Raw genomic sequence first — 24,823 nt, forward strand, 5'->3', positions numbered from 1 at the left:
TATCTCGATTAGAAATATGTTAGTGGGGACATTTTTAATTGATTTACCTTCCTTATAACATACTTAAAAAATAAATTTCACTGGAGATACTTTGGTGAGTGGAAGTGTGTGTGTGTGTTGTTTGCAAGTTCGTTGGTTGTTTTTGTGAGTGTATATAATAAAAATAGCAATGTTCTTCAGGTCTCGTTATCCACATTGTTCATCCCCGGGGCCGTCTCGCCGTAGCAGTGTTTAGCCTTCGGGTCTTTATAGGAGTTCTCGTGTTGGACGCTCTGCGAGTTGGTCCGGCATTTGGCAAGGCACAATTCGAAGTGGTCTGTTACGGATGCAAACAGCACGTTATTCTGCTCCGACGCTTTTCCCAATACATTTTCCAACATATTTCGCTGTAAACAATTCCAATTTAAGTAAAACGACAATGCATAAGTTGTTGATATTATACCTTATCAGGATGCAAGCAGCAGGAAATGCAATACTCATATATAGCACAGCAATTATTGTTTTTACAAGTTTCACAGGAATACTGTATGGATGATGAGAGATTATCATTGCAGCATCCTGCTGGTAATATCTCGCTTCTCGGGCAAACGTAACCTGCGTACAATAATTATTAAGAAATATTTAAAAATGTTCAAGGAGTGGATGTTACCCCGATCATCAACTATGAGTACTTTTCCCTGCACAGAATTTCTACACACAAACTCCCCATCAGCTGTGGAGTTGTGCTGCTGCAGGGTTCTCCATATGAAAGGCTGCGTTCGTTTCACTGATACAACTTCGTCGCTGTCCAGGAATTCTGTCTGTAAATCGTATTGGAATTATTATTTAAGAGCTCGTTAGGTTAGGTTTTTCAGATTGCTTACCTTTCCGATGAAACTGAAGAGGCAGTAGAGCAGCGAGATGCTGAATATTATACCTAAAACTATTCTACGTCTGATGAATCGCACGACGGCTGCATACCACATTTTAATAACTTAAATCTTATCATGTTTATTCAATACGAATTATTCAAAATACCATTCACTTGCCATGTTTATATTGTTAACATGTCTTCGACGTCTGCCATTTCAATGTGCGAAAATCAATCGGTTGAAATATCATGAAATGAGCATCGATATTGAAGCATTTATATATCTATTCATTTCTTCAATCCTTTTATCTAATATACATTTAATTGAAATGGTAAATATTGATTTTAGCTAACTACGTCTTATAATGCAACCATCAACACTTAATCCGTATATTTGGTTGCCTATAATATATATGAAATATTCAAATTTAAAGATTGATATGAACATTTATATAATTGTTGTTAATGACACATAATGAGGTGGATTAAGAATAGTTGAGACCTCTAGACAAATTGTTTTTTAGGGCCCCAAAAATACTAAAAACAATCATATATTTTAAATTTTACAGGAAAATGTCTTGGTTCGTGATCCCCCAAAGCATGCCTCATTACCTTAATGATCACACTTGATTGTAATTCAGTAATTCTAAAATTATAGTTGAATATCTTAAATATGTTGTATCTTCTTTTGATATAGTTATCTTGGTAAATATCTTTAAATTCTGAATATACTTTATATACTGTTGTTACTTTACTTTTATTAACTGTAGAGTAATTTTAACTAACATTAAATGATGAACAATTCTTACAAATTTGAGTTAATCAATGTTTTTGATTACATCTAGTAATGTACGTCATTAAATATACTTTTTTTAATGTTAAATTAATGATATTATTTGTATTATTATGTTTTCTCTTATTAATGTAATTAAAATAACTAACAATTTAAGTATAATTTTATAATAATGTAAAGTAATTTTTAGTTTATTTATCTTATTTTACTTTTCAAAATTGTTATTAATTAAAGAATAATAAGAATAAAGATGATAATGTGAATGTTTATTAGTACTTGATATTAAGAAACTGGATTTAATAGAACTGACGCACTTGTATAATAAAAAAATGTTTTGATGTTAATCAATAAATTGTAAATATTTGTATTTCTTTATAGTTGGCATGACTGCATGTTAAACCGATCATTAAGTTCAAGTACCTGTGATCCTCAAACATTTATACTATTGTAAATGTATGTAGTGGTGTGTAGTATTATATACAAGTTTTCAATGAAAATGGTTATTGTGTGTTTTTGTTGATAATAATCGGGTTTAAACAGTTACCAAACAGTTTCATTTATTGGTTAATCTGTAAAAATAGAAAATCTTAACCTAAATGAAATGTTGAGAACCATTGGAACGTGGTTGACAATACTTTCATTATTTTTATTCTGTGTGAAGATTTTTTGTGGATATTGGTTTTTGTCCTAAACAAAAGCAAAAATTTCACGATAGAAGAGCATTATTTAGCTTCAATTCCATAGTAGATCATTTGTTGACTTCAATATGTATCAAGGAGGTTTCTGTAAGTAAAAAGTCGTATATTCCTTAGTGTTTTACTTAACTATTGATATTTTCTCAGTTTCATCCGCTTTCAACGTAGGAGCCGTAGGGCAGAGGCGTCAGAATAATGCTGCAAAAAAGGTAAGACATTAAACATCACTATTCCTATGAATTTTGTAAATGTCCATCATGATTTTACTGAAACTTCTGATGTAAAGCTTTGATGGACGTTTCATTATTATCTACTGAAAATTAATTCAATTTTATTTGATATGAAAAACAGGCATTGGATTTATCCTGCCTCAGTGGTGGTACTGTTATAAAAACTGTTCGTCCTAATTATGTCTATAAAAAGTTTCTGGAAGCGAAATGCTTTACAGAAGAATATTTTTTTAACACATAATTAGTCGAATACTTGTTTCTTTGTATCTTAACGAAATTATGTTCAATAATAGAAATTTCAGAATTGTACAAATCAAATATTCTTATTTGATTCTGTATAGTTTGCTTTCATACACTTGGACATAAATTGTCAAGATATACATGCATAAAAGCTTGATCATTCATTGAGACGTGGTGTCAATTGACAGTGAATTATTCCATTGTCTCTATGTGTGATTTTGTTATTAAAATATCGGTGCTCACTGTTGATGGTACAGAAACAAGGAAATCAGAAGCCAAATCCCCAGAAGCAGATGAAGAAGAAACAGAAGCAAAAGCAATACTTGGCTAATAAACAAGTAAAAATTCAATTGATGAGCCAGGCGCAACCAGTTATACAGGTAATTGCAATTATATATTTATTTTCATATTACTTTATTTATACTGATAAATTGTTTAGGGCGGTCAAATTAATCTTGCCGCAGCAGCGAAGAACTTCATGAACCAGCAGCTTTTAATGGTTGCCAATCAGCATATACCTCCAAACAAGATGACTTCACCCGTAGCAACAATTCCAACACCCGTAATAAATATAGCTCCAGCCCCTATTCTACCTGTAACCTCTGGAAGTGTCCCTAAAACCAATACTAGTCAATTGCCAGCAAATGTTAAACAACTTATAGCAAATGTTACGCAACCTACAGTGAAAGCGGCACAACCAACGATAAATGATTCAAAACCAATCTCAATTTCCTCACAATCTACAAACATAAAGAAGCATACAGCAGTAGCCACGCCTTCAGTTGCTCCGCCTACCATCACAAAGGCGGAAGTACCAATGGAAACGGATAGTTCCAATAAACTTAAATCGGAAACAGGCGATAGTTCGGAGGCAGCAAATCGCGCGAAGCCAAAATGGATGAAAAAATGTAAATATAATATACATCTCTTCAATTTTTCTTCAATTCTATGATGACATCACTGCGCAAATTTGAAGCATTTTATTGTTTCCGGAAATTCCGTTGAGACGTTTAAGATGCAATGTGAAACTTAATTCTGATTTAAACTGATTACTTGGCCTAAGTAAATCTGTTGATGAAATGTGTTAATATATATTTTATTTGCAGCAAAATTGTCGAGGGTACAAAAATTGAAAGCGACGAATATGAATTTGAAGAGGATCCTGCAGCCGAAAAACGCAGTCGTTGTGTTGAATGAAATGCTTGCGGATTCCTCCAACTTGTCTATGACTTTCACAACGGCAACACCAGATTGTGCCAAGGCCACAATAACTGTTGATAATAATGTGTTTGAAGGTGTCGGTCATAGTAAAGTGGCAGCACGAAATGCCGCAGCGGAAGCTGCACTGAAGCACATTATCCTTAAGAAACTTTCTAAAGTTTTTAACAAAGCGCCGGAGACGGAGTCTGCTGATGCTTCTATGACGGAGAGCGAGGGTGGCGAGAAGAAGGTTGAAGAGGATGGCGAGATCTCGCTAGGACATGTCGCATGCTTTGCGATGTTTAAATTGTTCGATGCCTGGTCAAATGATAACACTGTAAGACTTACGTTTGCTTCAATTTGTTTGAGTTTCGTATTTATGTGTTTTTATTTTCAGGCAACGCCCAGTGAGAAAAATGCTGCTTTGGAACTGGTCACTACTCCGCCTCCTGATAAAATGATTGGTGCTAAGAAGCTTCCAGAGAACCCGTCGATGTTGCATCCATGTATGTTGCTGCATCAGATGCATCCAAATGTGGTTTATGATCTGGTCTGTGTTACTGGCACAAGTCCGAAACTTTGCTTCACGATGAAATGTTCTGTAAATGAAAAATTTTACATAGGAAATGGTGAGTTTAATGTGAAATTAAATAATTTCGCAGTGAACATTTTTTTTTGTAACTTGAGGATCACGTGATAATGTTTTTGCAGGACCCAACAAAAAGTCAGCCAAGAAGGATGCAGCAACAACGGCTTGCAAAGATCTGTTCAACGTTGTTTATGAAAATGAATAAGATTGATATTTTGGTGCACAAATTCACTTTAGGAGATTATTTTTGTTTTCATTAATTAGAACACAATCATTTGAAGCGGTACTTTTATTTATAGAAAACTATGTAATAATTTAAATTATCGTAGTTTCATTATTAATCGAGTAAATAAGATTATAACAATTATATTTCTTAAAGAGAATGGTTTTAAAAAGCGAAACGAAGAGGATATGACGGAGAGAAAACGAATTCTACTGTGAATATGAGACAATAGCTTAATAATCCAATGCCCATTCGTTATCTTGTAAGAAGCAATCGACGACCTCTTTCATCGCGAAGTTCGGAATCAGCTGGTCCTGAGTTAATTTTACCCTGGTGACTGGATCGAAGTGTCCCACTCTCTGTGTAATAATAATAATAAGTGTTAATAAAGTTGTGTGTGGGAAAAAGTCCGTAAGAAAATGACTTACTTGCAGATGCTCCTCAATGTCTTTCTTTTCATAAGTTATACCACTAGGTGTTATCACAGGTTCTTGGAGAATTTCAAAACTTATCTTACCGCAAAGATAATCGGGAACGTCACGCTTCTAAACAAAAGACAACGTTTATATATATCTTAATTTTAACTATAGATTACGCTCACCCTTCTCTTGTCATCAACTTTAGCGAAAATCGTGTTCAATTCATTCATATAAGTTTCCTAAAATATCATTTTCATTACTGTTAAAACACGAAATTCTCGCAAATAACATACACATTTATCTTGAATGTGCTGCGCTTTGAATTCCTTCTGTTCAGCATCATACTCAAGTTCATCAAGTACTTTCAGATGTTTCTCCTTATCCTCAACAAGCAGTTTGTTCAAATAAGTTTGCAGTTCAATTTCCTGAGCAATCCTCTTCTCCTCCTGCATACAGAACCTTTTCTTTCTTGCTGCCCTCAAATGAGATGCAATGTCATCACCAAAATTTAATTTTTGTTCTTTCGACAGATCAAAAGCTAAAATTAACTTGTATCAATATATATTGCAAAAAAAATAATTTTTGAAAATACCTCTCTGCAAGTGCTTTATGGATTCATCATGATTTTCAGTCTCTAACAGAGCTTGCCCAAGGAAAAAGTGGCCCTTAACCAAAGTTGGGTCCATGTCTAGGGCTCTGCGACAGTCTGTGCAAGCCTTTTCCCATCTCTGCAGTTTCAGGTGACACAGAGCCCTGTTTGTGAAATAATGTGCAACATCTGGATTCTTAATCTGCACCAAAACAGATGTGTTACTACTTTTTTTTTTAATAAATACCTCAAATGGACTTACTATTGCTTTACTATAATAATTAACGGCGTCATCATATTTTCTTAAAATAAACATCCTATTTCCCTGCTCTTTGAGCTCCTTGTCCGTCAGGTTTTGTGTTGAATACATATGTTTACTCATTTTTGCTAAAATTTTTGGACGTGGAAGATTGTTATTTCGCCGCACAAAATCACCGCACTATACTTTATCTGTAATTACACCTGTAATTGAACTTTTCATCTAAACACCACTATTGTTTTTGCTTGCTCTGATACTCCAATGCTTATACAATTTTACTTACAACCAAATCCTCAGATAGCCTAAGTCTTTTATGAACAGTAGTAATAGCATATTGTGTTGCATATCTAATTTAAAGCAAATTTAAATTATTACCCTAATCAATGTAATTAAGGTCAATACAACAGAAGGACATTTTAGTACATGAAAAAAATAATCTATCGCAATATTTTGTTGCTTCATAATACAACTGTAAAATTACACACCTGTACCTCATAATACAAAATCATAAATATTCCCCGACTTACGAACAAAATTCTAAAAACTCTAACTTGTTACAAGGAGATATTTAGTGATAAAAAAAATAACTGTGCAAACAAAAATTGATAATTTTTTTAATAAAATATAATATTTTTGGAAGATGTATCTGTTTCTTTTGTCGTTTTTTATTAAATAATTGTGATGTCTACATTGAAGAGTATTTGTAAGTAAGAATTTTGTTTATTTTAATCTATTTTTTAAATACATACATACAATAAAACATACAATAAAAACTCGCTTAACGAGCATAATCCTTTTCAGATTTTTACTCATATAGTGAAAGAATTTTCCTTCATATGTATGGATATTTTTATTTCTTCGTAGTTAATTTTTGTACAAAATTTAATAACACTTGCATTATTAAATGTTGTACAAAAATTAATCACAAATAACATGTCCGAACACAAGTTTGGAAATATGTGTGATCAGAAACAATACTAGAACATGCATCTTTTGGATCCATTCAATCTATTACATTTTCCGAGAAAATTACTAAAATTGGAAAACACTGTTTTTTCGAGCGTTCAATTTTTTCAATTTTGAACGCGAATTACAGGTTGAAATCACAGCAACCTAATTAGAAAGAAAATGTTAAAAATGTATTTATCTAATTAACAAATAATATGACATATTTTTAGTTTAATTTGAATTATTTGTAACTTATAAACTAATATTTTTACCAATTATGGATTCTGCAACTAAACTATTTTATATAACTCATTTTTTTTCTTAAAATAAAGAATAGCATTTACAGTAAGGAAATAAACTGAGAAGTAATTGTTTGAACCCTTGAAGAATACAAATGTTCTTTGAGCGAACGGGAATCAAATTAATAATTCAACATTCCCAACGATTTCCAAGGTTTTCTCTTTTCCTTTCAATGTTAATGTACGTAGCGACATATTTCTCTCTCAATTGTGTATTTCATCTTTATCATCAACTTTCTTATTAATGATCTTAACATGTAAAGAAAACGATAGATATGAGAAAAAATAAATTCAAGAATAAATATATGAAAAATTTAATAATTTTAAATAGGAAGAAAAAATATATTTTTATATTTATCACATTATTAAATTATAACTATGAAAAAGTCTTTTCAAATATTCATTTTATTTCGTTTATGTAGATTGTGCAATATTCCAATGTTATGAACAAAATGAATCTTCTATGAAATAAGTACAATTATCATAAATGTATCATACATTATTATATAAGAATGAATAAATAGAAAAACAAACTTTCCTAAATGAATATCATTTATTTCTTCGTAATCACGTCACCGTGCGTGTCTCAAATGAGACGTCCAAAAGGTATTCGCCGCAGAAATATGTATCCTTTGGATCCGAGACTGAAACGAGCGAGGATTTTCGTGTGTCGAAAATATGAGATAACTAAAACTCATCACGCAAACCGATCGTAACATTAAAAATAAATGTTGTTGAATCGATGGGATTTTCGGATGCATAACGCAAATCCTTGGCTCATTCCAAGTGCGCATCCAAACAGTTTGGTGCATAGTCCTTCAGATCGTCAAATGCATGGGGAACGCAAGAGTCTTCGGCGTTAGGTAAGAAGACATACATCATAAATAGAATCACAAGGTAGCCGTACGGAAAATTATTGTATGAGCTCCTGACTGCTAGTTGCGATTGTGTGTGGATGTGTGTGAGGAGAGTAGGGGGTGATGTATTTCGTTGGTCAAGTTTTATACTCGCGACTCGCTGCATTCATTAAAGAGTGGTTCCGTTTGCAGGACGCACCTACGAAACCCGCGTTCCCATACATCGAGCCCTCCGGGCCATTCAAACACTTATTTTTTTCTTCTTTCAAACTCTCGGTTTATTGTGACCGTAGCTTTAGTGACCGGTGGTTAGCAGCAGCGCAAATTCAAATCAATATATATACAGGATTAATTACAACTTAGGTATGTTGTTTCCATTTGTTTACTAATAACAAACTTTAAAAACAATAATAATAATTGTAGCAAATATTTATTCAGTAATCTGAGCTTATCTTCTTATTAATATACATGATCATACCATTAAACTTCTCGAATTTCTTACCGTTAACAAAAAAAAAATACCATACAGTGTCCAACTTTAAATGCTACACGCAGAGTCGATTTACATGTGTACAGAATACATTAACGAAATGCGAAAACACTGAAACTGGTGTTGCGATGCAGCATCGATGAGCATCTTCTCTTCTGTCATCTAAACGTTCTGTTGGTTTAGAAAGTATCAAAGAGAAAAAAGCTTTTCCATGAGAACTGTTTTTCTCCCGACGCGATTTGCGCAACGTGAACTTTCACATTTGGAGAAGCCATCGGAGAACCGCACCTTCTAAAACCAAATTTTACAGTTACGGCGACGCGTTTGGGACAATGATCTCGACCCAGAGGATAACATTCAACAGCAGCAGCAGTAACTACAATTTACTTCTTATCACCGTCCTCGCTAAATGGGACAATTGGTCTTTCGTTTCAATTGATTCGCGATAAGCGAATCGATGTTTTTTTTACTTATTTACTTGATTTCCTATTTCAAATGGAAAGAACTGAGAATGACCTGTCGCTCAATCGCAACTCTCCTCAATTATTCAGCATCGCACCGGTGTCATGAACTTTGTTTGATTCCCACGCAAAGACACTTATCTTCTGAAGCTAATATCGGTGGAATCATCATCGATTTATCCATCTTTCAATTATTCATACAAAAACTACATTCCGCGTAATTCCTTCATTATTACATTAAACACAATAAATATACAATATAAAATAAGTAATATATACAAATATTGTTAATATATGTGTGGAATAGTGAATGTTCGATATTTCCAAATGGATATTTAAAGCACATACACATACTACAATGTGTATCCAGGTAGACACGTTTTGAAACTTCCGTTTCAGTACACGATAGTAATTCAACTAGCAATTACACCAAACAATATGAAAACAAATTCTAAGTTGACAAAAAAAAAACATTGAATTTGATTAACGAATACTAATGTGATTTTCTTCTCAAAAAAGTTATTTAAAGTAATTTTTATATTTAATGTTTTGGAATTTCCTATTTCAGAGTTCTTATTTTCAATAAAACACTAATATTGTAAATTAAGTTTCAACTGCTTTTATAAAAATTTATAAAATAATGGAAATTTTAGTTATTTTCATTTTTTTTGACTTAACTTAAAAATATGTTATTTAAGAATAGTAATAAGATTTATAGTAATAATTGAGAAATTTAGTAAAATCTGAAACAAATGTTTTAAACATCAACTTTTTTTATATCCTTGTTTTGCTAATGGTTGAAATGTTTTTTTTTATTTACTTCATGTTTATTTACACATTCTGCGCTGCATGACTCAAGGAACACGTCGAGAGTGAATGCTTTAGTCAGAGTTAGAATTGTTTAGAATTGCATTAAAAAGAAAACATGAATTTTAATAGTAGCTGAAGATTTTCATATTTATTTTGTACAATTAGTGAACTAAGTATTATGAAAATTCGAATTTAATAAGTTTGAAAAACAATTCGTGATTCAATTCATTTAAAATCAACTAAAAACAGGAACAGTTTGTAGAATAAATATCCTGAATCGTGTAAAAGCAATTTGTAAAAAAAAAACAGTACAGAGCGAAGATCATGACAATATAATTTTAGGAAAGTAGATGCGCGCTTTTACTTTAATAGTATTTTAATTGAACATTAGTGAACGACTTAAGCATCTAGTAATAAGCTATAAACCTAATTCGTAGGTGATTACCTAAACGAACCAGCATGGAAATAGCACTTGTTGAATTTGACTAAACGCTATGCTTGCTGCGAACGGAAAACGTATCGAAACAAGAACAAATAAAAGCAGAAGTTATTTATAGTTCCCATATTTTTTTTCCTGTCATTATTATATGCATGTAACTCGAACGCGTAACGGAGATGATTAAGAGTCAAGGTAAAAAACATAAATATTTTTGCCTGAAATACGGTCATGCAGGTACTTCAAGCAATAATATAATGTAATTTTCGTGTATTATTTCTTTATATTCATAATGAAATTACAACATTTTGTAGCGAAATCACCGGTAAACTCGAACCACACAAAAAAATGGAGGCAGGTGATAAACACTATCATCACCCGCACTAAAGCACTTTACCGGTCGGGGAAGCATTTGCATGTCGATAACATTGTCTTATGCAATTGCTACGAGGAAGGCCTTGTCGGGATCCTTCGAGCTAAATGCGTTTTCTTAATTAAACTTACATTACATTCTGCCGCAAATGACGATTCGATTGTTCGGTTTCTCCTGAATGAGATTCCACTAAATAATCACTGTTTTATCGTTTTTTTTTTGTGGGTAGGTTTTGTATTCTTTTAACTAATTAACTATTTCCACATCCTTCTCCTGCTACCATCTTATCCGCACATAGTCGAGGAAATTGAACTCCTTTTAATAGGCAATCAGTAAACGGCTGAAAATTTATACAAATACGTTAAAATCATTGCTGTTTATTGCAATAAGGATTTCATTGAAACAGATTTTATCAAATATATCCAATTAACTTCAGATTTTGTATTACATAAATTGTATGGGAAATAGAATGTGTTATGAAGTATTTAGTAGTGTAAAAATGTAATTTACTATAAAAATAATTGCTTTTTATTTGGTTTTCCTTATTTTGTACCGAACAAGACAAATCAAGCAAGTTTTTTTATATAATATAGTTAGACCGTTATGTTTATTGCATTGATCTTTGCTTTCTCTGCTAACCCAAACATGTACATATCTAGCTAGCATCAAGTGAACCAGTTCACCATATTACGTAAATCCATGCAAACAAAACGCGACAAGTTCCACTCGAACAAATTTTCCATCGTGCAAGGAAAATATCTACATTCTTGCAATTGAATTTCTCAAAGGTTTATCTTTCAAAAGATATTTAGAATCGAAAGAAATATTTATTTTTGCTTTCATATTACTTAATTGCAAGTTAAGAAGCGTCAAGTAAATTCGTATACGTAATCCTCATATTAAAAGCGTGCTATTGTTCATACAAAAAATAACATAATATAACAAAAGCACAATGCATATTTAATTATGTTTATATAATAAACGGCAATTGCATTAATCTAGATATGATGAATGAATACGTACATCTCATTATTTTTTTTTTGCAAGAAATTTATATAAAAAAATAAATTTTATTTTAGAACAAAATTTTAATTTCTTACTTCAAAGTTTCTAACTTTTGTATTAGATAAAACGTATTATTATTTATGTATCATCAGAACAAACCACGAACTAATTATGAGCGACTGTCAATGTTATTTTAAATCATAGAATTAGCGTCAATGTGTTATATAAGAAGTTATGAGAAGGTCATATTCGTTGTTAGTCATATCAAAACGATGTAATTTTCTTGTTTTTTTGTGCAATTTTAAGTGATATCAGGAATATTAATGTTAATTAATGATTTAAATAATAAATCATTGTTTTTCGCAAAGCATCTTGATAAAAAATTGTTTAAATTAATTTTGTTTATTTAATATTGGTTGAACTGCGAATGCTAAAGGTTATTATGTTTCTATGGTAACTTATGATGAAATGTAATTGAAGATTCAATGATTATGATGTATTATATTTAAGTAATTTAATTTGTAAAGATCGGAAAAGCAATGGTCAAATAATGGGCCAGTAAAAATTTGAAATTGAGAAAATAAAATAGTAAATTTTTGTTGTTAGGTATAAAAACTTACCTCGCAACATTCTGAACAAGCACCGCAGCAGTGGAAGAAGACATACAATTCAGCGCAAATAGTGGCAATGAAGGGTGCTATGAATACCAAAATGAGGAACCATATAATACTGTTACAGAATTTGCACATCTTCTTTGATTATAAACTTACAATTAACTTAAAGGCAACTTTGAAATGACATTAGTTGTTGCTGTTGACAACAACAATAAATTCATGTTCGGTACGTATTGTTTCAGGAAAATGGAGGTGCAGACGTACTTGATCCTGAAATGGCTGTTCCTGTTGATCGCGGCGAAATCAATTTTCGGCGACATCTACGACGAGGACAGGAACAGGGGCGAATCCTACGATCCGTACAACACGAACAGGGATCAATACGGCAGGGACAATTACAATCGGAATCAGTACGACAGCAGGAATAATCAAACGGGAAATTATGATCCTTACAACAGGAATTACGGTCGTAATGAACAGAGGTACAATTCATCGGATCCCTACAATCGTGATCCGTACAATGCGAACGATCCGTACAACAGGAATCCTAGTGATCCGAACAACAGGAATCAGAACGATCCGTACAACAGGAACCAAAACGATCCTTACAATAAGAACCAGAATAATCCGTACAACCGTAATCAGAACGATCCCTACAACAGGAACCAAAATGATCCGTATAATAAAAACCAAAATGATCCGTACAACAGGAACCCCAGCGATCCTTACAACAGGAACCAAAACGATCCCTACAACAGGAACCAGAATACGTACAACCGCAACGACAACAGAAACGATTTCAACAGGAACCCGAACGATCCCTATGGCGCCAATGACTCACAGAACAGGAACCCCAACGATCCGTACAACAAGAATCCGAACGATCCTTACAACAGGAATCAGAACGATCCTTACAACAGGGATGGAAACAGGGGAGACTTCAACCGTAACAATGATAACCGCGACGATAGATTCAGAAACAACGAAAGCAACTACGGAACTGGAAAATTCGGAGATGACGATGGCAAATGTTGCGAAGAGTATTGTTATTCCACTGATTCAGATGCTTATGTTAGGATGGGCAGCAAGACTTCGTACCAATTCGTTTACGGAAAAACCTCTAATCAGCACGTAGTCCCACGTGAGTACTAAATTTAATTAGCGAAATGCATTACCAAAATGATGAAGAAATAAAAATAAGAAGCAAGTTAGCCTTTGAGTCACAAGGTTAATTGGCTTCGGTCACCTAAGCCAATTAAATTCGGTCATCGCTTATTCAATTGATCTTAATTTGCAGAATGTAAACCGGTGCAATATTGGAGCGCGTTCAGGGAGGGCACCAGCATCCCTGATCGAATGTCCATCGAGAGGTACAGGAATCTGCAGAGGATTCACGATCAGATCATGAAGAACTATGGTGAACGCGGATCCTATCCGAACAGGGGAAGACTCTGCGCCGAGGATTACTCCTTGATAAGAAGGTACGTTAATCAGCATTTTTCTTCCCTTTCAAATAAAATCACATGTAAACTATAATGGTGGGCAAGCATAAATGATAATATGTTTACGTCACGATTATGGGATGCATTGACCGCAAATGAAATCACGGAACACGGGTTGTGCGTGAGTTACGCAATGAGCATGTTAACTGTACAGCTGTGCAGGTGTGTACTGGAATTTTAAATGGACTCGAATGTATACGCATACGTACGCAAATGCAGCAACTTTGGCATCTGTGATTTAAATTTTTATGATGTGTTTGTTTCCTTCAGTTGGGGATGGAATGAGACAGTCAACGAGCACAAGTCCGGATCTTTGAGTAGCCAAGGTGCCGAAGATTTAAAGTTCATCGCCAGAAGGATTCAGAGCCGTTTTAGGGATCTTCTCGTCCCGTACAGCGAGACACAGTATTACGTGAGTCAATTTATTACTTCTACATTAATATAAATATAAATAATTTTGGGTTACGAAAAACCAATAGCTTCAAATTTCACTAATAACTTGCAATAAACAAATATGTACTTTAACACGGTTTAATGAACACTCAAACACGACATGAACTAAATGTAAATCTATGTTAAATAAATCTAGGTGAGCGTCACTTAACATATTAAGCTAATAAGATTTTCTAAATATAAACGTACTATTCAAAACATACAAAAGACAATTCAGCCAAATATCAATAGAAATGTATTTACAAAAATTATAAATTTCACTTTTTTTTTTGCAATAATTAAAAACATCATAGATTTAGTTTACATTTTATTAAATACGTTGATGTTATTAAACTCTTGTTTAATTTCCATAAATTCTAAACAAAATCGCGATATACATTTATAAATATGCATAGTTTACGTGGCATTGAAAAAATAAACTATATTTAATATTTTTCTCATTTAAACGTACACTGTTAGCAATTAAAAAAATAACAACGTGTAATTATTGCTTGGACGTGGAATAGCATCATTTCTAAATCTGGCGATAGGTGCTTGTTTGAAGGTCAGTATCGAAGCTTGTTGATCTTTAATTCCTTCAAATACTAATTTGGTTTCTATCGCTAAAAAAGTATGAGAATAAGTGTGTTTGTTGTTATGTAGATTTTTATTTTGTATTTCTAGTTTGTTAATATCACAACGCGGTTTTATATGACGACCTACGCCACTTTATATTTGTTTGTACAGTACGTTTATATTATTTTTTATCAAAGATGCAATTTTGTAACGCTAACAAAGTACAATATACATAGTAAGGAAACACGCCCAACATAAACGGCCTTAAGTAACAGAACATAAACTAGCATTGAATAATATGACTCAGTCAGATTGCAATTCTATGAAGTCATTACAAGCGAGCGATTATTTCATATAGAAAAAAAATCGCATCTCTTGTACACGTTGCGTGTGCTTATTAAATCTTATTTAGCTATTATTGCCGGTGCATTGGATATTGTGAGCAGCAGCTTTCTATTTTGTTCTTGAAAACGAGAATGCGCGCGGATTTAAAAGGCAGCGTTTTCGATTTTCCTGCTGTGTCCGTTGAAATAGTGGCGAAACATATTTTGAACAGGTAAACCGGTTTTCGGAGTCCGGTCCTCCGCCTGAAATGCGCCGAAAATGTGTTCCCAAGGAATCCGTTACGCAATGCTATGAGTCACGCCTTAATTGTTGTTCTCTTCCAGTTCGAATATACAGAAGGAGACAAGTCCTACGAATCCTATCAGGCGTTCATTCAAGGACTTTTCGGAAACGACGCCCAAAGGGTGCATGCCACCGTGAGGAATCCTGCTAGCTTCAATAGTTACGGAGATAACAGCAATCAGAATCAGATTTACTCGCCGTTCTCGCAGGGCTCTTATTCACCGTCGTTCAGTGAGAACCGTGAATCATCGCAGTATGGATCTGTGAGTGCATAAAGTGATGATTTCATACAGGTTTTTAATTTGATGATTGTTTGTAGACTCCGGATTCCAGGTGCAAAACTTATGAGCAACGCTCCGATGAAGATAGGAGTACAGCCTCTGAGTATCAAACTTTCAAGCAGAAACCTGAATACAGGGATATGGTCAGGGATGTCTTCAGGAGGCTAGGCTTCAGACACACGTTGAACGATACCATTATCGAGGACATGTACGACTTGTGCAGATACGAAAAGTCTTGGTACATAGCTCATAAATAATTCCCCTCAAATAGAAAACTCAAACTTTTTTTCAATTTGATCTTAGGTTCATTACGAGACCTTCTCCATGGTGCGTGGCGTTCACTCACGCTCAACACAAATTGCTCGAGTACGGCGAAGATCTCTTCTACTATTACAGATCGGGATACGGACATGAGCATTTAAACAAAAACCTAGGCTGTGGATTACTTAAAGACTTGTACGAGAGATTTGAACGCATTGTTGATGGCTCCACTAATCAAGCGAAAGGTATCGTGCACTTCAGGAACATCGATGAGATACTGAAGCTTATGGTGGCTTTGGGAATCGGTCAAGATCAAGGCATCTTAACGGCCGACAACTATTATCAAATGGATAGGAGGCAATGGAGGACCTCCCAGTTGGCGCCGTTCTCTGGAAACATTGCCGCAGTCCTCTACCAGTATGTTTAAAAAAAAGACAATAAAACCTTACATTTAACTATAAATTCATTACAGATGCGACAACCAAAACGACAAGTATAAGGTGATGTTCTTCATGAACGAGAATCCCGTGGAATTCCCTGAGTGTTCAGTCGGATTGTGCTCTTGGGAGGTGGTCAGAGATAAGTACCAAATGTTGGCACAGAACTGTAGGTTGGACTTCTGCGAACGCGGAGCTGCACACTCCAATGCTAGCGCTGCCGTGGTTCTCATTTTCTCGGCGCTCTTCGGCCTCCTCTCTAAACACCTTTTTTAATCTTACTTCTCAAATAGTTTTAGTATCAAGTACAATTTTTGCAGCCATTAATCGCAGTTTTTTAAGGCTTCGTGTATATAACGAGTTCGTCGAAACTTTTATAATTTTCTCACTAATTGTAAATATGCAACTGTTCTATTACGTTTCCGCTGCCTACTCCGTGTAGTTTACAAGAGCTTCTACGTATATTGATTTTGTACAATTAGATTTCTATTTTTTTGTGTTAATGAAACGAATGCATTTATTACATTTCTTTCAGTTTCATTGTGTGTTCAGTAGGTTCGGAGATAGTTTATCATTTAACTACCAAAAGTTACATTTATTTCGTTTAAGATTCGTCGTTTTTTTATTATATAAAATTAGGTTTTTATTTCTAAGAAAGAATACATTAAAATATTTTAAAACGTTTTTATTATTTTATTCCTTGACCCAAAAGTAGTTTTGTAAGTATGAACGACTTCCGAACTTGGGATGAACTTAAAAAAAATAAGTGTTCAGTTTTAATATGAATGATTATGTAATATTTGGAGAATCTCATCAATTAAATGTATAATTTACATTAATTTATTTATAACAATTTATATACACATTTTGTACATTGATCATTTCCAGTAAAATATCAAAACTTGCGAAAGAAATAAACGATTATCGGACATAAATATATTATAGTGTATTTCATATAATTATCTTAATATAATACATTCGACATGAAACAAATAGCTGAGTTTAGAAAAAAAAAACGTAATCGATTTACATTAATATCACAAAAAAAGTTAAAATGTAAAGGCAATAATAATACAAGTCATACAAAAATAACAGCAATTTGTATCTTTCTTTTCTCCGTAGAAAAATAAAGAGGAACTGGATTCCAATCTTCCGAAATTGCAAAGACTAGATAACATACTAATAAGTCTTCAATTTCATTACAATAATCCTATGTTGTAGAAATATCATTTGGCTTTTTTCTTCCGAACCGCTTCCGGCGACGTCGGCTTTTCCACGCTCGAGTCAAGGTCGGATTCTTTGCTCTGCGCTTCCTCGCAGACGCTCTTACTCTTCCGCCGATGCTTCTTCTCTTTCTCCTTTTCCTTGCATTCCATGAAGCTCTCCAGTTGCTTTACTCTCTGTTCCCAAAGCGCCTGCTGCCTTTCAACCACTTCGAAGTGCTTTCCCATAAAATCTGTGTCAGTGGGAAGCACCAAAGACCAGCGTTTGCTTCGATCCAATTTCGAAATCCCCGTAAATATTTCCTTAATCTCTTCGATTGGTAAACGCAAGCAGACCTCTTTCCTTGTTATAAATTGCTTCTTAGTAAATAAATATAACTGAAAAAACGTTGCGTTATATAAAAAAACAATTTAATAGACTTTAATTTGTGTTAAAAACTTACCACATAATCACGAGATCGACACATGAGTTCAGCTGGAACACCGCCCACAGCCGAAAACGTATCTTGCGGATACAAAATTTCAGATTTTACTATCCAATTACCGCGAACTAAAACAGCAACTTGAGGTAAAGTCTTCAGTAACGCTTCAGAAGTCGCGCCATCACAGCCAGCCAACAAAATAATGAGCTGTTGAAATTGTATAATTTTTGCTGCAAATAAAAATTTTAACAAATTTTGTATTGAAATAGAAACACAATTAAAGTCTTACCATCTTTCAAAAGTAACCTGCACTGTTCCAACAATGGCAATGCTCTCAATGCATGCAAAGAGACAACATTTGAGGGTAGCGAAGGTTTAATAATGGCTTCCTCTTTATCATCAGGCACCAAAATTTTAATATACTCTGAGGGTTTCACATTTATCCCCTGACCAATATCATCGAAGCACTCTGAAAATAGTTTCTGCTTGGTAATCTCACTGGTTGAGCTGGTGCTTGTATTCCACTTGCATTCAATCCAGCTTTCAGCATCTCTTTTTTCCTTCAGCTTCTTATAACTGACATCCCTAGATTTCATTTGCTTATCATTTCTGTTCCTTGAAAATTTCACTGTGACAGCTTCGGCTGCACTTGGTCCAGCCTCAGGATCATCTTCATCATCTGTATTAGTGTCCCTCTTTCTCTTGACCTTATTCAAGTAATCCAGGCAAGGTTTCATCTGCAGAAACCCCTCCAGAGGACTTATGTGATACTCCTTACCATTGAAGACACCAATAGCATATTTATCTGTGTTCTGCACCACATTGCTTGATGTCAATATAATTTTGTCCATGTACTCATTCTCAAACACAACCTCCTTATCTTTGTTCTTGTCAGTCTGCATTCCATCTACCTCCATGGCTATCTGCTCTGCTTTGGTGATATCAAAATTAGAGGAACTAGTGTCAATTCCCATCTCCAGTTTCACTTCTTTGTTGTCCGGTTTCAGGTAGGATTTCTCAATGGCCAGTTCAGTTTTAGAGAGCTTCGGCCTGAATGGATATTGGAACACATAGAGCTGTTTCTCTAGACGCTTCGATAGATAAATGGGAATCTGAAGGAAAACATATCAGTATTAAAACACATGGCTTTATAACCTTAATTGGGACATGGAAATTAATGAAATTCGTACCTCTTTAACTACCGGATCCAAATCAACGGTCTGATTATCGTCGACTTCCATTTTTGAAATTGTTTTGTGGCACGGAAACTTTCAACATACGCCGTTAACTTTCGTTAACTTTAGTACTTGCCAACGGCAGGAATTTCAACTGAATGCAAGCTTTTTAAATTAAGGAATGTCTCATCTCGCAATCACGTTGCTCTATTGGACTCTCTCCAGCTCATCTGCTTTTACTAAAGACGTAAGTCTGAAAAACGTGGTGATTCGGTATTTCCAACGATACTTTCGATATGCACTGACCTCTGTATATTATTTACCTAATTATCTGTGTATATTTGGTTGCCTGACAATCAACAAGTTTATTTTTTAAATTATTATTTAAAAATATATCCAAATACACATTGCATTTTACACTTGTTTTAATTTATTGTTAAATTATTATTAAACATAAGTTTTGTCTAACAACATATAATAATGATACTATTAGAACAAATATACTAAATATTACAATAAATTACATAATTTATGTTATTTTACTTGAATTTAATGATTTAAACCAAACTAATAATTATTCTTAAAAGATTATTAGTAAAAGATAATTTTGTAGAATATAGTAACATATATTGTTAAATTCCTTGTACCAATCACTTTATGTGAACATTGATGTTTTCTATAATAATTTAGAAAATTGAAAGAAAACATAATTAGTGTATATTTTTGATTATTTGAAATGTATGTTTAGGACATGTTCAAAAAGTTCTGTATGTCTTTCTCAATATCTTAGGTAGTTAGATAGAACAGGTATCGTTTTTGTAGTTCTAACTTTTTTCTATTTAATCAATATAATTTGTTGAATAGTTTTATTGAAATGTTATTGAATTAAGATATTTGGACAACGTTTTCTATTTAGATAATAAATTAAAGTCATTTATTTTATTACTTTGTAATGGTCAAGGTATTCTATAAGATTCTTTGAAGGGAGCGGTTTTAAAGAAATAACATCAAAGTCCTTTTTGTCCGTGAGAAAATGAATGTACGGAAATTTGTAAGTTTTGCAGGAAAGGACAAAATTGCTTTTTTCTAACGTGAATTCCCTGACTAAAATATATGTAATGATTTGCTCTATTATAAAGATAATCTCATATGAGGAAATAAAACATAATTTTACTCTAAACCGCATTGTAAATGGTTTTATCAAAAAAAAAATAAGTAAGTAAGAATTATATGAGGCAATATTATATTACACTGTACTCTTTAAAGTGATTATCATGGTATATGGCAGGAACAGAAAAAAAAAGATAAAATTCATTGCGTGGAGAGGAAGCAGCAAACCAATCGTTAGGCTTACGCATGCGGGGAAATTTTCTCAGTTCTGTGGGCTGGGACAACTACTACTGTTCGTATGCTTTTCCCCGTCCAAGCCTTTTCGTATTTCGCCTAAGTTTGGAAGTTGTGCTGAGTTGTGCGGACGGCGACGATGGTCAACGAAAATCAACAGCTCTGAGGAACGCATCCTCTAGTTCCGTATATCCGAGCATCAATTCCTTCCGTCGAGGTGAATATCTGTTTCTTTGTGAAAACTGCAGGAAGCCAAAACTCAACAGGTACGCTAACATATTGATTACTTGTTGGTTTTTCCCAGCTGATCCCAAACGAACATTAAATATTGTTTATCCATCTCGTAATATTCATTAAAAGTTCAATTCGCGTTGCCATGAGTAAGAATTTCCAAGGAAAACTTAAGGGTATTCATTATATGGAACGGATATTACTAATATCCTTATCGCTGCATTTACATGTAATTCAACCGCATCTTTAACAATTGTATCATGTACTGAAATGATTAACGAGAATAGTTATGAATAGTGGATATCATTCGATTGCAGCGTTAAATAGGACGCAGCTCGGATGCAAAATAAACGTAGGAAATCCAATTTTAAACCTTGATTTTGATATGTGCGTCGGTCGTCTTTAACAAAAATCAACTGTCTTCGGGCGATTCGTAAAATGCAGTGCGCCTGAGTAAATAAATAACTCGCGGAGGAAATCAAACGGATGGAAACCTCACCTGAATAAATAAAGTTTTTCAGGAACTTCAGCAAAACAAAAATTAAATCATCCACGCAACTTAATTTGCTGCTTACAATTGATTTCGTAAGTCTAATATCATACATTTTCTAAACGTTAAGTTTTATACTTGAAATTATCAGAAAGTTTATACTAGAGAATAATAGAACTATAAAAAGTACTAACTCTAAGAAATATTTCATTTTTTTTAGGACTTATAAGTTTCCAATTTGTTATAGTAATATATTGCTATTACTTCTAAATAAACCAATAAATTTATCCATCCATTTTTTTTTGCTTCTCTTCTTTGAGTAAATTTTTAATTGATGTAGCTGATTGGTAGCAAGCAAGTTATTGATTATGTTAACTGTTTGTATTTAGTTTAAAGCTTTAGAAACCTTTTGACCAATGTTATTGATAGATGTTGTTCCAGATGCCTCAAAGTCTGCTGCTTCCAACGTATAATATGATGGCGGAAGCCGAGCCGGATTTAAGTACATTCGAGAACAAATCGGGCTTAGCTGAGGACATGAAGTTCTTGGCTTCAATGCCCGAACTGTGCGACGTGACTTTCTTGGTGGGCGACACCCGTGAACCCGTCTGCGCCGTGAAAGCAGTCCTCGCTGCCAGATCTCGGGTGTTCCACAAAATGCTGTATCAAGTAATTCATATATACAAAGAGTTCTTAAAGAACAGTTAAAATTGTCTCTTTATCTCAGGCTCCGAGTCCTCAGCGGAAAAAAGAGCCTCCGCCTCGCGAAAACAAGTTACGGATTTTCTTGAAACGCTCCTCAGAGCCCTTACTGAACCTACAAAACTCTTCGCAACAGGTAAGTTACTTTTGGACGATCATCGCGATACCAATGATTTGCTTTAGTTGGGCTCTGATTGGTATATATTTACATTCCCGTCAATGGTATGAACATTTAAATTAACTAACAAAAAAAAATAATGTAATTGAATGCGTGTGCGTGTGAGAGAAAAAAAAACCACTAATTGTTGTTGTTGCCATCCAGAGAGGCTACACCCAGCAGTTGGCTCCTATCCAAGAGGTAATCCGTAACCTCCAGCGACCATCAAATATTCTTTTTCACTATTATCACTTGTTCATTTCTGACTTCTGTTCTTTGAGTAGAAAGCACCGAACGCCGACATCATTCCACACAAATGAACTGCATGATTAACAACTCTTTTTCTGGGCACCCTCGCTCCTCCACCTCCCAAAGCATGAACATTCTAGATACTCCAAAACCTACGCTAACCAACTAACTTCTATCATGATGTTTTCTTTCTTCTCTTGTAATTTATCAGCCTCAATCTCAACAGCACCAAACGTTAATCATCGAGGAATTTGAACCAGATGTTTTCAGACAGCTCATTGAGTACATCCACACGGGATGCGTTACCTTGCAGCCAAGAACTCTATTGGGTAAAAAAAGACCTACTTATTCCTCATCAATAGTAAATTAATTAAAAATCTATTAATTAGGTGTCATGAACGCAGCCGATTATTACGGTCTCGATGAGCTCAGAAGAGCTTGCGCAGGTTTCGTGCAATGCTGCATCAATGTGGACACGGTTTGCGCCCTTTTGGCTTCAGCCGAAAGGTACATCCAATACAAGTGCACCAAATCTTTAGTCCAGAAGGTATAAATCAAATTTCGCGCATACTTGTACATTAATAACGTATTACAATAGGTTTTAGAATTCGTCGATGAACATGGAAATGAAGTTTTGAATTTGGGATCGTTCACGTTGCTTCCGCAACATGTGGTAAGGTTGATTTTGGTTAGAGACGAATTGCAGGCAGACGAATTCACCAAGTTTCAAGCTGCTTTAATGTGGGGTAAGTTTAACGTTTACTCAATAACAGGAAGATAAAAAGATTACTTTCAAAATTAATATAATATTTACGTATATTCGAAACCACTAAATCCAGGAAGTTTAAAGAACAATTTTACAACATTCTGTAAAGCAAATAAATACGATATAAAAATATTTATGTTTCGAGTTTGGAAATCGCGGATGAGATTTGTATTTATCATCATTAGAGCTTTATTCATACTCGATGTATGGAACTGACATGAATTGAGAGGAGTTGATGTAATCGCGCGTATTCAAGTATCGAATGCACAACGTTTCATTGTTGATTACGAAACGGAAACACATTTCTTTCTTTTCATTCGATATCTATATTAAAACAGAAACATAATTGACACTTCTATTCATTTGTACAACTTTTGGTTTTCGTTACGTTATGAACATAATATTTGTATTTGAGCAAAATATTTAAAATTTGAACATTTTTCTTTTGTTTTAGGAAAGAAATATTGCGATAGCAATCCGAATACGAATTTGAAGGATGTGATTGGTAACTTCTTGGAGTACATCCAGTTCCATAAGATTCCAGCCAATGTGCTGATGAGGGAGATACATCCTTTGGGATTGGTGCCGTACAGCATAATAATGAACGCGTTGGCATATCAGGTGAAGGATCGTTGTCTTCTGTAGTCTTCCTGAATTGTAATTACAACGGGTTATTGTTGTAGGCAGACCCGGCAAGCGTCGACCCCGGAAAGTTGTCCCCGAATCGAGTGAGGAGACACGCTCAGGGAAGGTCCATGTCTGTGCAGAGTTCGTTGGATCCGTACGGATCCAACACGACGTTGAGCTCTAGCGGTTCCAGCGAACTCGCTTCTTCCGACGGCAAGCACTCCACCTCCAACTAACATAAGGCCACTGGCGCGCCGCAACCTCAACCTCTTCAACAACACCATTCGGCCCCACCGACGACCCATTCCTCACCTGCCCATTCCTTCACCTTCACCATCGTTCTCAAGAAAACCACACCATCCGTACACAACCTTCATCATTAAACAACTCAACATAAACTTCATTGAATAACTCACATCATCATCATCAAACAATAACCAAAAATACAATCACTCAAGCAATATTTTCATGCAGTAATAAAAGGTTCTAGCCGAACGGAGACACAAAAGTGTTCTGAAAAAAGAAGATAATAAAAATAAATCTAAATTATTTATAAAAAAAATATATATATATATGAAAAGTTACGTTTGCTATCAAATTTTATATACATAACATATTTATGTAACCATCGAACTGCATGTTCATATTACTTACAAAAACAATCAGCTCGATTTCGATCGGCGTACTCATATATTTTATTTAAATATAATCTGCAATCATCACCTTTTCCAAAAAATTGCAGACTAAATAAGACGAAATGCACCATACCCTAATTGATCCGAATTACCAAAGTTTACCACTCTCTTCCTTAAAACTCTTTCCGTTGCGCGGCGCAACAGTGGCTTGCATATGTTTTGCTAAATGTTTATATTTTTTTTTTTCAAAATTTTTGCTCTTGGAGACATCTCAGTGTTCAAAAAAAAAAGAAAGAAACAAACGAT

The 24,823-nt window shown here is 34.2% G+C and overlaps 6 protein-coding genes across 15 annotated transcripts in view; 3 read left to right on the forward strand and 3 right to left on the reverse strand.

The window, feature by feature from the left end:
• Positions 1-9: 9 nt before the first annotated feature.
• LOC108563468 (UPF0454 protein C12orf49 homolog) lies at positions 10-1,195 on the reverse strand. The gene is made up of 4 exons (XM_017922152.1): positions 864-1,195; positions 650-800; positions 443-594; positions 10-386 (listed from the first exon to the last, which is right to left on the reverse strand). The coding sequence occupies exons 1-4, from the start codon at positions 963-965 to the stop codon at positions 177-179; spliced, it is 615 nt and encodes a 204-aa protein (XP_017777641.1). The 5' UTR covers positions 966-1,195; the 3' UTR covers positions 10-176.
• A 1,064-nt stretch (positions 1,196-2,259) lies between these two features.
• On the forward strand, positions 2,260-4,898 carry LOC108563517. The gene is made up of 7 exons (XM_017922215.1): positions 2,260-2,428; positions 2,486-2,547; positions 3,066-3,188; positions 3,248-3,716; positions 3,915-4,345; positions 4,406-4,637; positions 4,720-4,898. Exons 1-7 carry the CDS (start codon positions 2,410-2,412, stop codon positions 4,800-4,802), a joined length of 1,419 nt encoding a protein of 472 aa, XP_017777704.1. The 5' UTR covers positions 2,260-2,409; the 3' UTR covers positions 4,803-4,898.
• Positions 4,899-5,028: 130 nt separating this feature from the next.
• On the reverse strand, positions 5,029-6,398 carry LOC108563525 (E3 ubiquitin-protein ligase CHIP). The gene is made up of 6 exons (XM_017922227.1): positions 6,091-6,398; positions 5,832-6,030; positions 5,533-5,777; positions 5,422-5,478; positions 5,249-5,365; positions 5,029-5,179 (listed from the first exon to the last, which is right to left on the reverse strand). The coding sequence occupies exons 1-6, from the start codon at positions 6,208-6,210 to the stop codon at positions 5,054-5,056; spliced, it is 864 nt and encodes a 287-aa protein (XP_017777716.1). The 5' UTR covers positions 6,211-6,398; the 3' UTR covers positions 5,029-5,053.
• Positions 6,399-6,568: 170 nt separating this feature from the next.
• On the forward strand, positions 6,569-17,097 carry LOC108563490 (multiple inositol polyphosphate phosphatase 1-like). 4 transcript variants are annotated; one of them, XM_017922196.1, is made up of 9 exons: positions 6,569-6,584; positions 12,175-12,181; positions 12,623-13,521; positions 13,678-13,861; positions 14,153-14,294; positions 15,559-15,780; positions 15,837-16,036; positions 16,102-16,476; positions 16,532-17,096. In XM_017922196.1, exons 3-9 carry the CDS (start codon positions 12,627-12,629, stop codon positions 16,770-16,772), a joined length of 2,259 nt encoding a protein of 752 aa, XP_017777685.1. In that variant the 5' UTR covers positions 6,569-6,584; positions 12,175-12,181; positions 12,623-12,626; the 3' UTR covers positions 16,773-17,096. The 4 variants fall into 4 exon arrangements, with proteins under 4 accessions (XP_017777685.1, XP_017777681.1, XP_017777693.1 ...); XM_017922192.1 differs by lacking the exons at positions 6,569-6,584; positions 12,175-12,181 and adding an exon at positions 6,764-6,790; XM_017922204.1 differs by lacking the exons at positions 6,569-6,584; positions 12,175-12,181 and adding an exon at positions 8,083-8,197 and having other exon boundaries at positions 16,532-17,097.
• A 328-nt stretch (positions 17,098-17,425) lies between these two features.
• LOC108563284 (DNA-directed RNA polymerase III subunit RPC5) overlaps positions 17,426-24,823 on the reverse strand; it is a 37,527-nt gene continuing 30,129 nt past the window's right edge. The window contains exons 2-5 of one of the 2 annotated variants that reach the window (XM_017921921.1): positions 19,332-19,569; positions 18,431-19,253; positions 18,163-18,371; positions 17,426-18,097 (exon numbers count right to left, since the gene is read on the reverse strand). In XM_017921921.1, the coding sequence (XP_017777410.1) occupies positions 17,723-18,097; positions 18,163-18,371; positions 18,431-19,253; positions 19,332-19,382 (1,458 nt within the window). In that variant the 5' untranslated portion in view covers positions 19,383-19,569 and the 3' untranslated portion in view covers positions 17,426-17,722. Of the gene's footprint in view, positions 18,098-18,162; positions 18,372-18,430; positions 19,254-19,331; positions 19,643-24,823 lie in introns of those variants that run through there. The other variant, XM_017921913.1, reaches the window with a different exon arrangement.
• On the forward strand, positions 20,606-24,444 carry LOC108563304 (serine-enriched protein). 6 transcript variants are annotated; one of them, XM_017921940.1, is made up of 9 exons: positions 20,606-20,926; positions 21,811-22,050; positions 22,109-22,219; positions 22,406-22,441; positions 22,701-22,818; positions 22,879-23,036; positions 23,088-23,235; positions 23,710-23,876; positions 23,939-24,444. In XM_017921940.1, the coding sequence occupies exons 2-9, from the start codon at positions 21,811-21,813 to the stop codon at positions 24,116-24,118; spliced, it is 1,158 nt and encodes a 385-aa protein (XP_017777429.1). In that variant the 5' UTR covers positions 20,606-20,926; the 3' UTR covers positions 24,119-24,444. The 6 variants fall into 6 exon arrangements, with proteins under 6 accessions (XP_017777429.1, XP_017777438.1, XP_017777461.1 ...); XM_017921949.1 differs by having other exon boundaries at positions 21,823-22,050; XM_017921972.1 differs by having other exon boundaries at positions 23,943-24,074.

The sequence above is a fragment of the Nicrophorus vespilloides genome, unplaced genomic scaffold (assembly GCF_001412225.1).
Source record: "Nicrophorus vespilloides isolate i.1.1-1 unplaced genomic scaffold, Nicve_v1.0, whole genome shotgun sequence".
In the NCBI taxonomy this organism is placed as follows: Eukaryota; Metazoa; Arthropoda; class Insecta; order Coleoptera; family Silphidae; genus Nicrophorus; species Nicrophorus vespilloides.

Bases quoted from the DNA above. Each gene is read 5' to 3' on its own strand.
- LOC108563517 (XM_017922215.1), top strand. The intron at 4,346-4,405 runs GTAAGACTTACG...TTTTATTTTCAG, and splicing joins CCTGGTCAAATGATAACACT to GCAACGCCCAGTGAGAAAAA. The intron at 4,638-4,719 runs GTGAGTTTAATG...ATGTTTTTGCAG, and splicing joins AAAATTTTACATAGGAAATG to GACCCAACAAAAAGTCAGCC.
- LOC108563525 (XM_017922227.1), bottom strand. From the start codon at position 6,210: ATGAGTAAACATATGTATTCAACACAAAACCTGACGGACAAGGAGCTC. The intron at 6,031-6,090 runs GTAAGTCCATTT...GTTTTGGTGCAG, and splicing joins ATTATTATAGTAAAGCAATA to ATTAAGAATCCAGATGTTGC. The intron at 5,180-5,248 runs GTAAGTCATTTT...ATTATTACACAG, and splicing joins ACATTGAGGAGCATCTGCAA to AGAGTGGGACACTTCGATCC.
- LOC108563468 (XM_017922152.1), bottom strand. From the start codon at position 965: ATGTGGTATGCAGCCGTCGTGCGATTCATCAGACGTAGAATAGTTTTA. The intron at 595-649 runs GTAACATCCACT...TATTGTACGCAG, and splicing joins ACTCATAGTTGATGATCGGG to GTTACGTTTGCCCGAGAAGC. The intron at 387-442 runs GTATAATATCAA...AATTGTTTACAG, and splicing joins GCTGCTTGCATCCTGATAAG to CGAAATATGTTGGAAAATGT.
- LOC108563490 (XM_017922204.1), top strand. From the start codon at position 8,169: ATGGGGAACGCAAGAGTCTTCGGCGTTAG. The intron at 13,862-14,152 runs GTACGTTAATCA...TGTTTCCTTCAG, and splicing joins GATTACTCCTTGATAAGAAG to TTGGGGATGGAATGAGACAG. The intron at 14,295-15,558 runs GTGAGTCAATTT...GTTCTCTTCCAG, and splicing joins ACAGCGAGACACAGTATTAC to TTCGAATATACAGAAGGAGA.
- LOC108563304 (XM_017921940.1), top strand. From the start codon at position 21,811: ATGTTGTTCCAGATGCCTCAAAGTCTGCTGCTTCCAACGTATAATATG. The intron at 22,819-22,878 runs GTAAAAAAAGAC...TCTATTAATTAG, and splicing joins GCAGCCAAGAACTCTATTGG to GTGTCATGAACGCAGCCGAT. The intron at 23,037-23,087 runs GTATAAATCAAA...GTATTACAATAG, and splicing joins CCAAATCTTTAGTCCAGAAG to GTTTTAGAATTCGTCGATGA.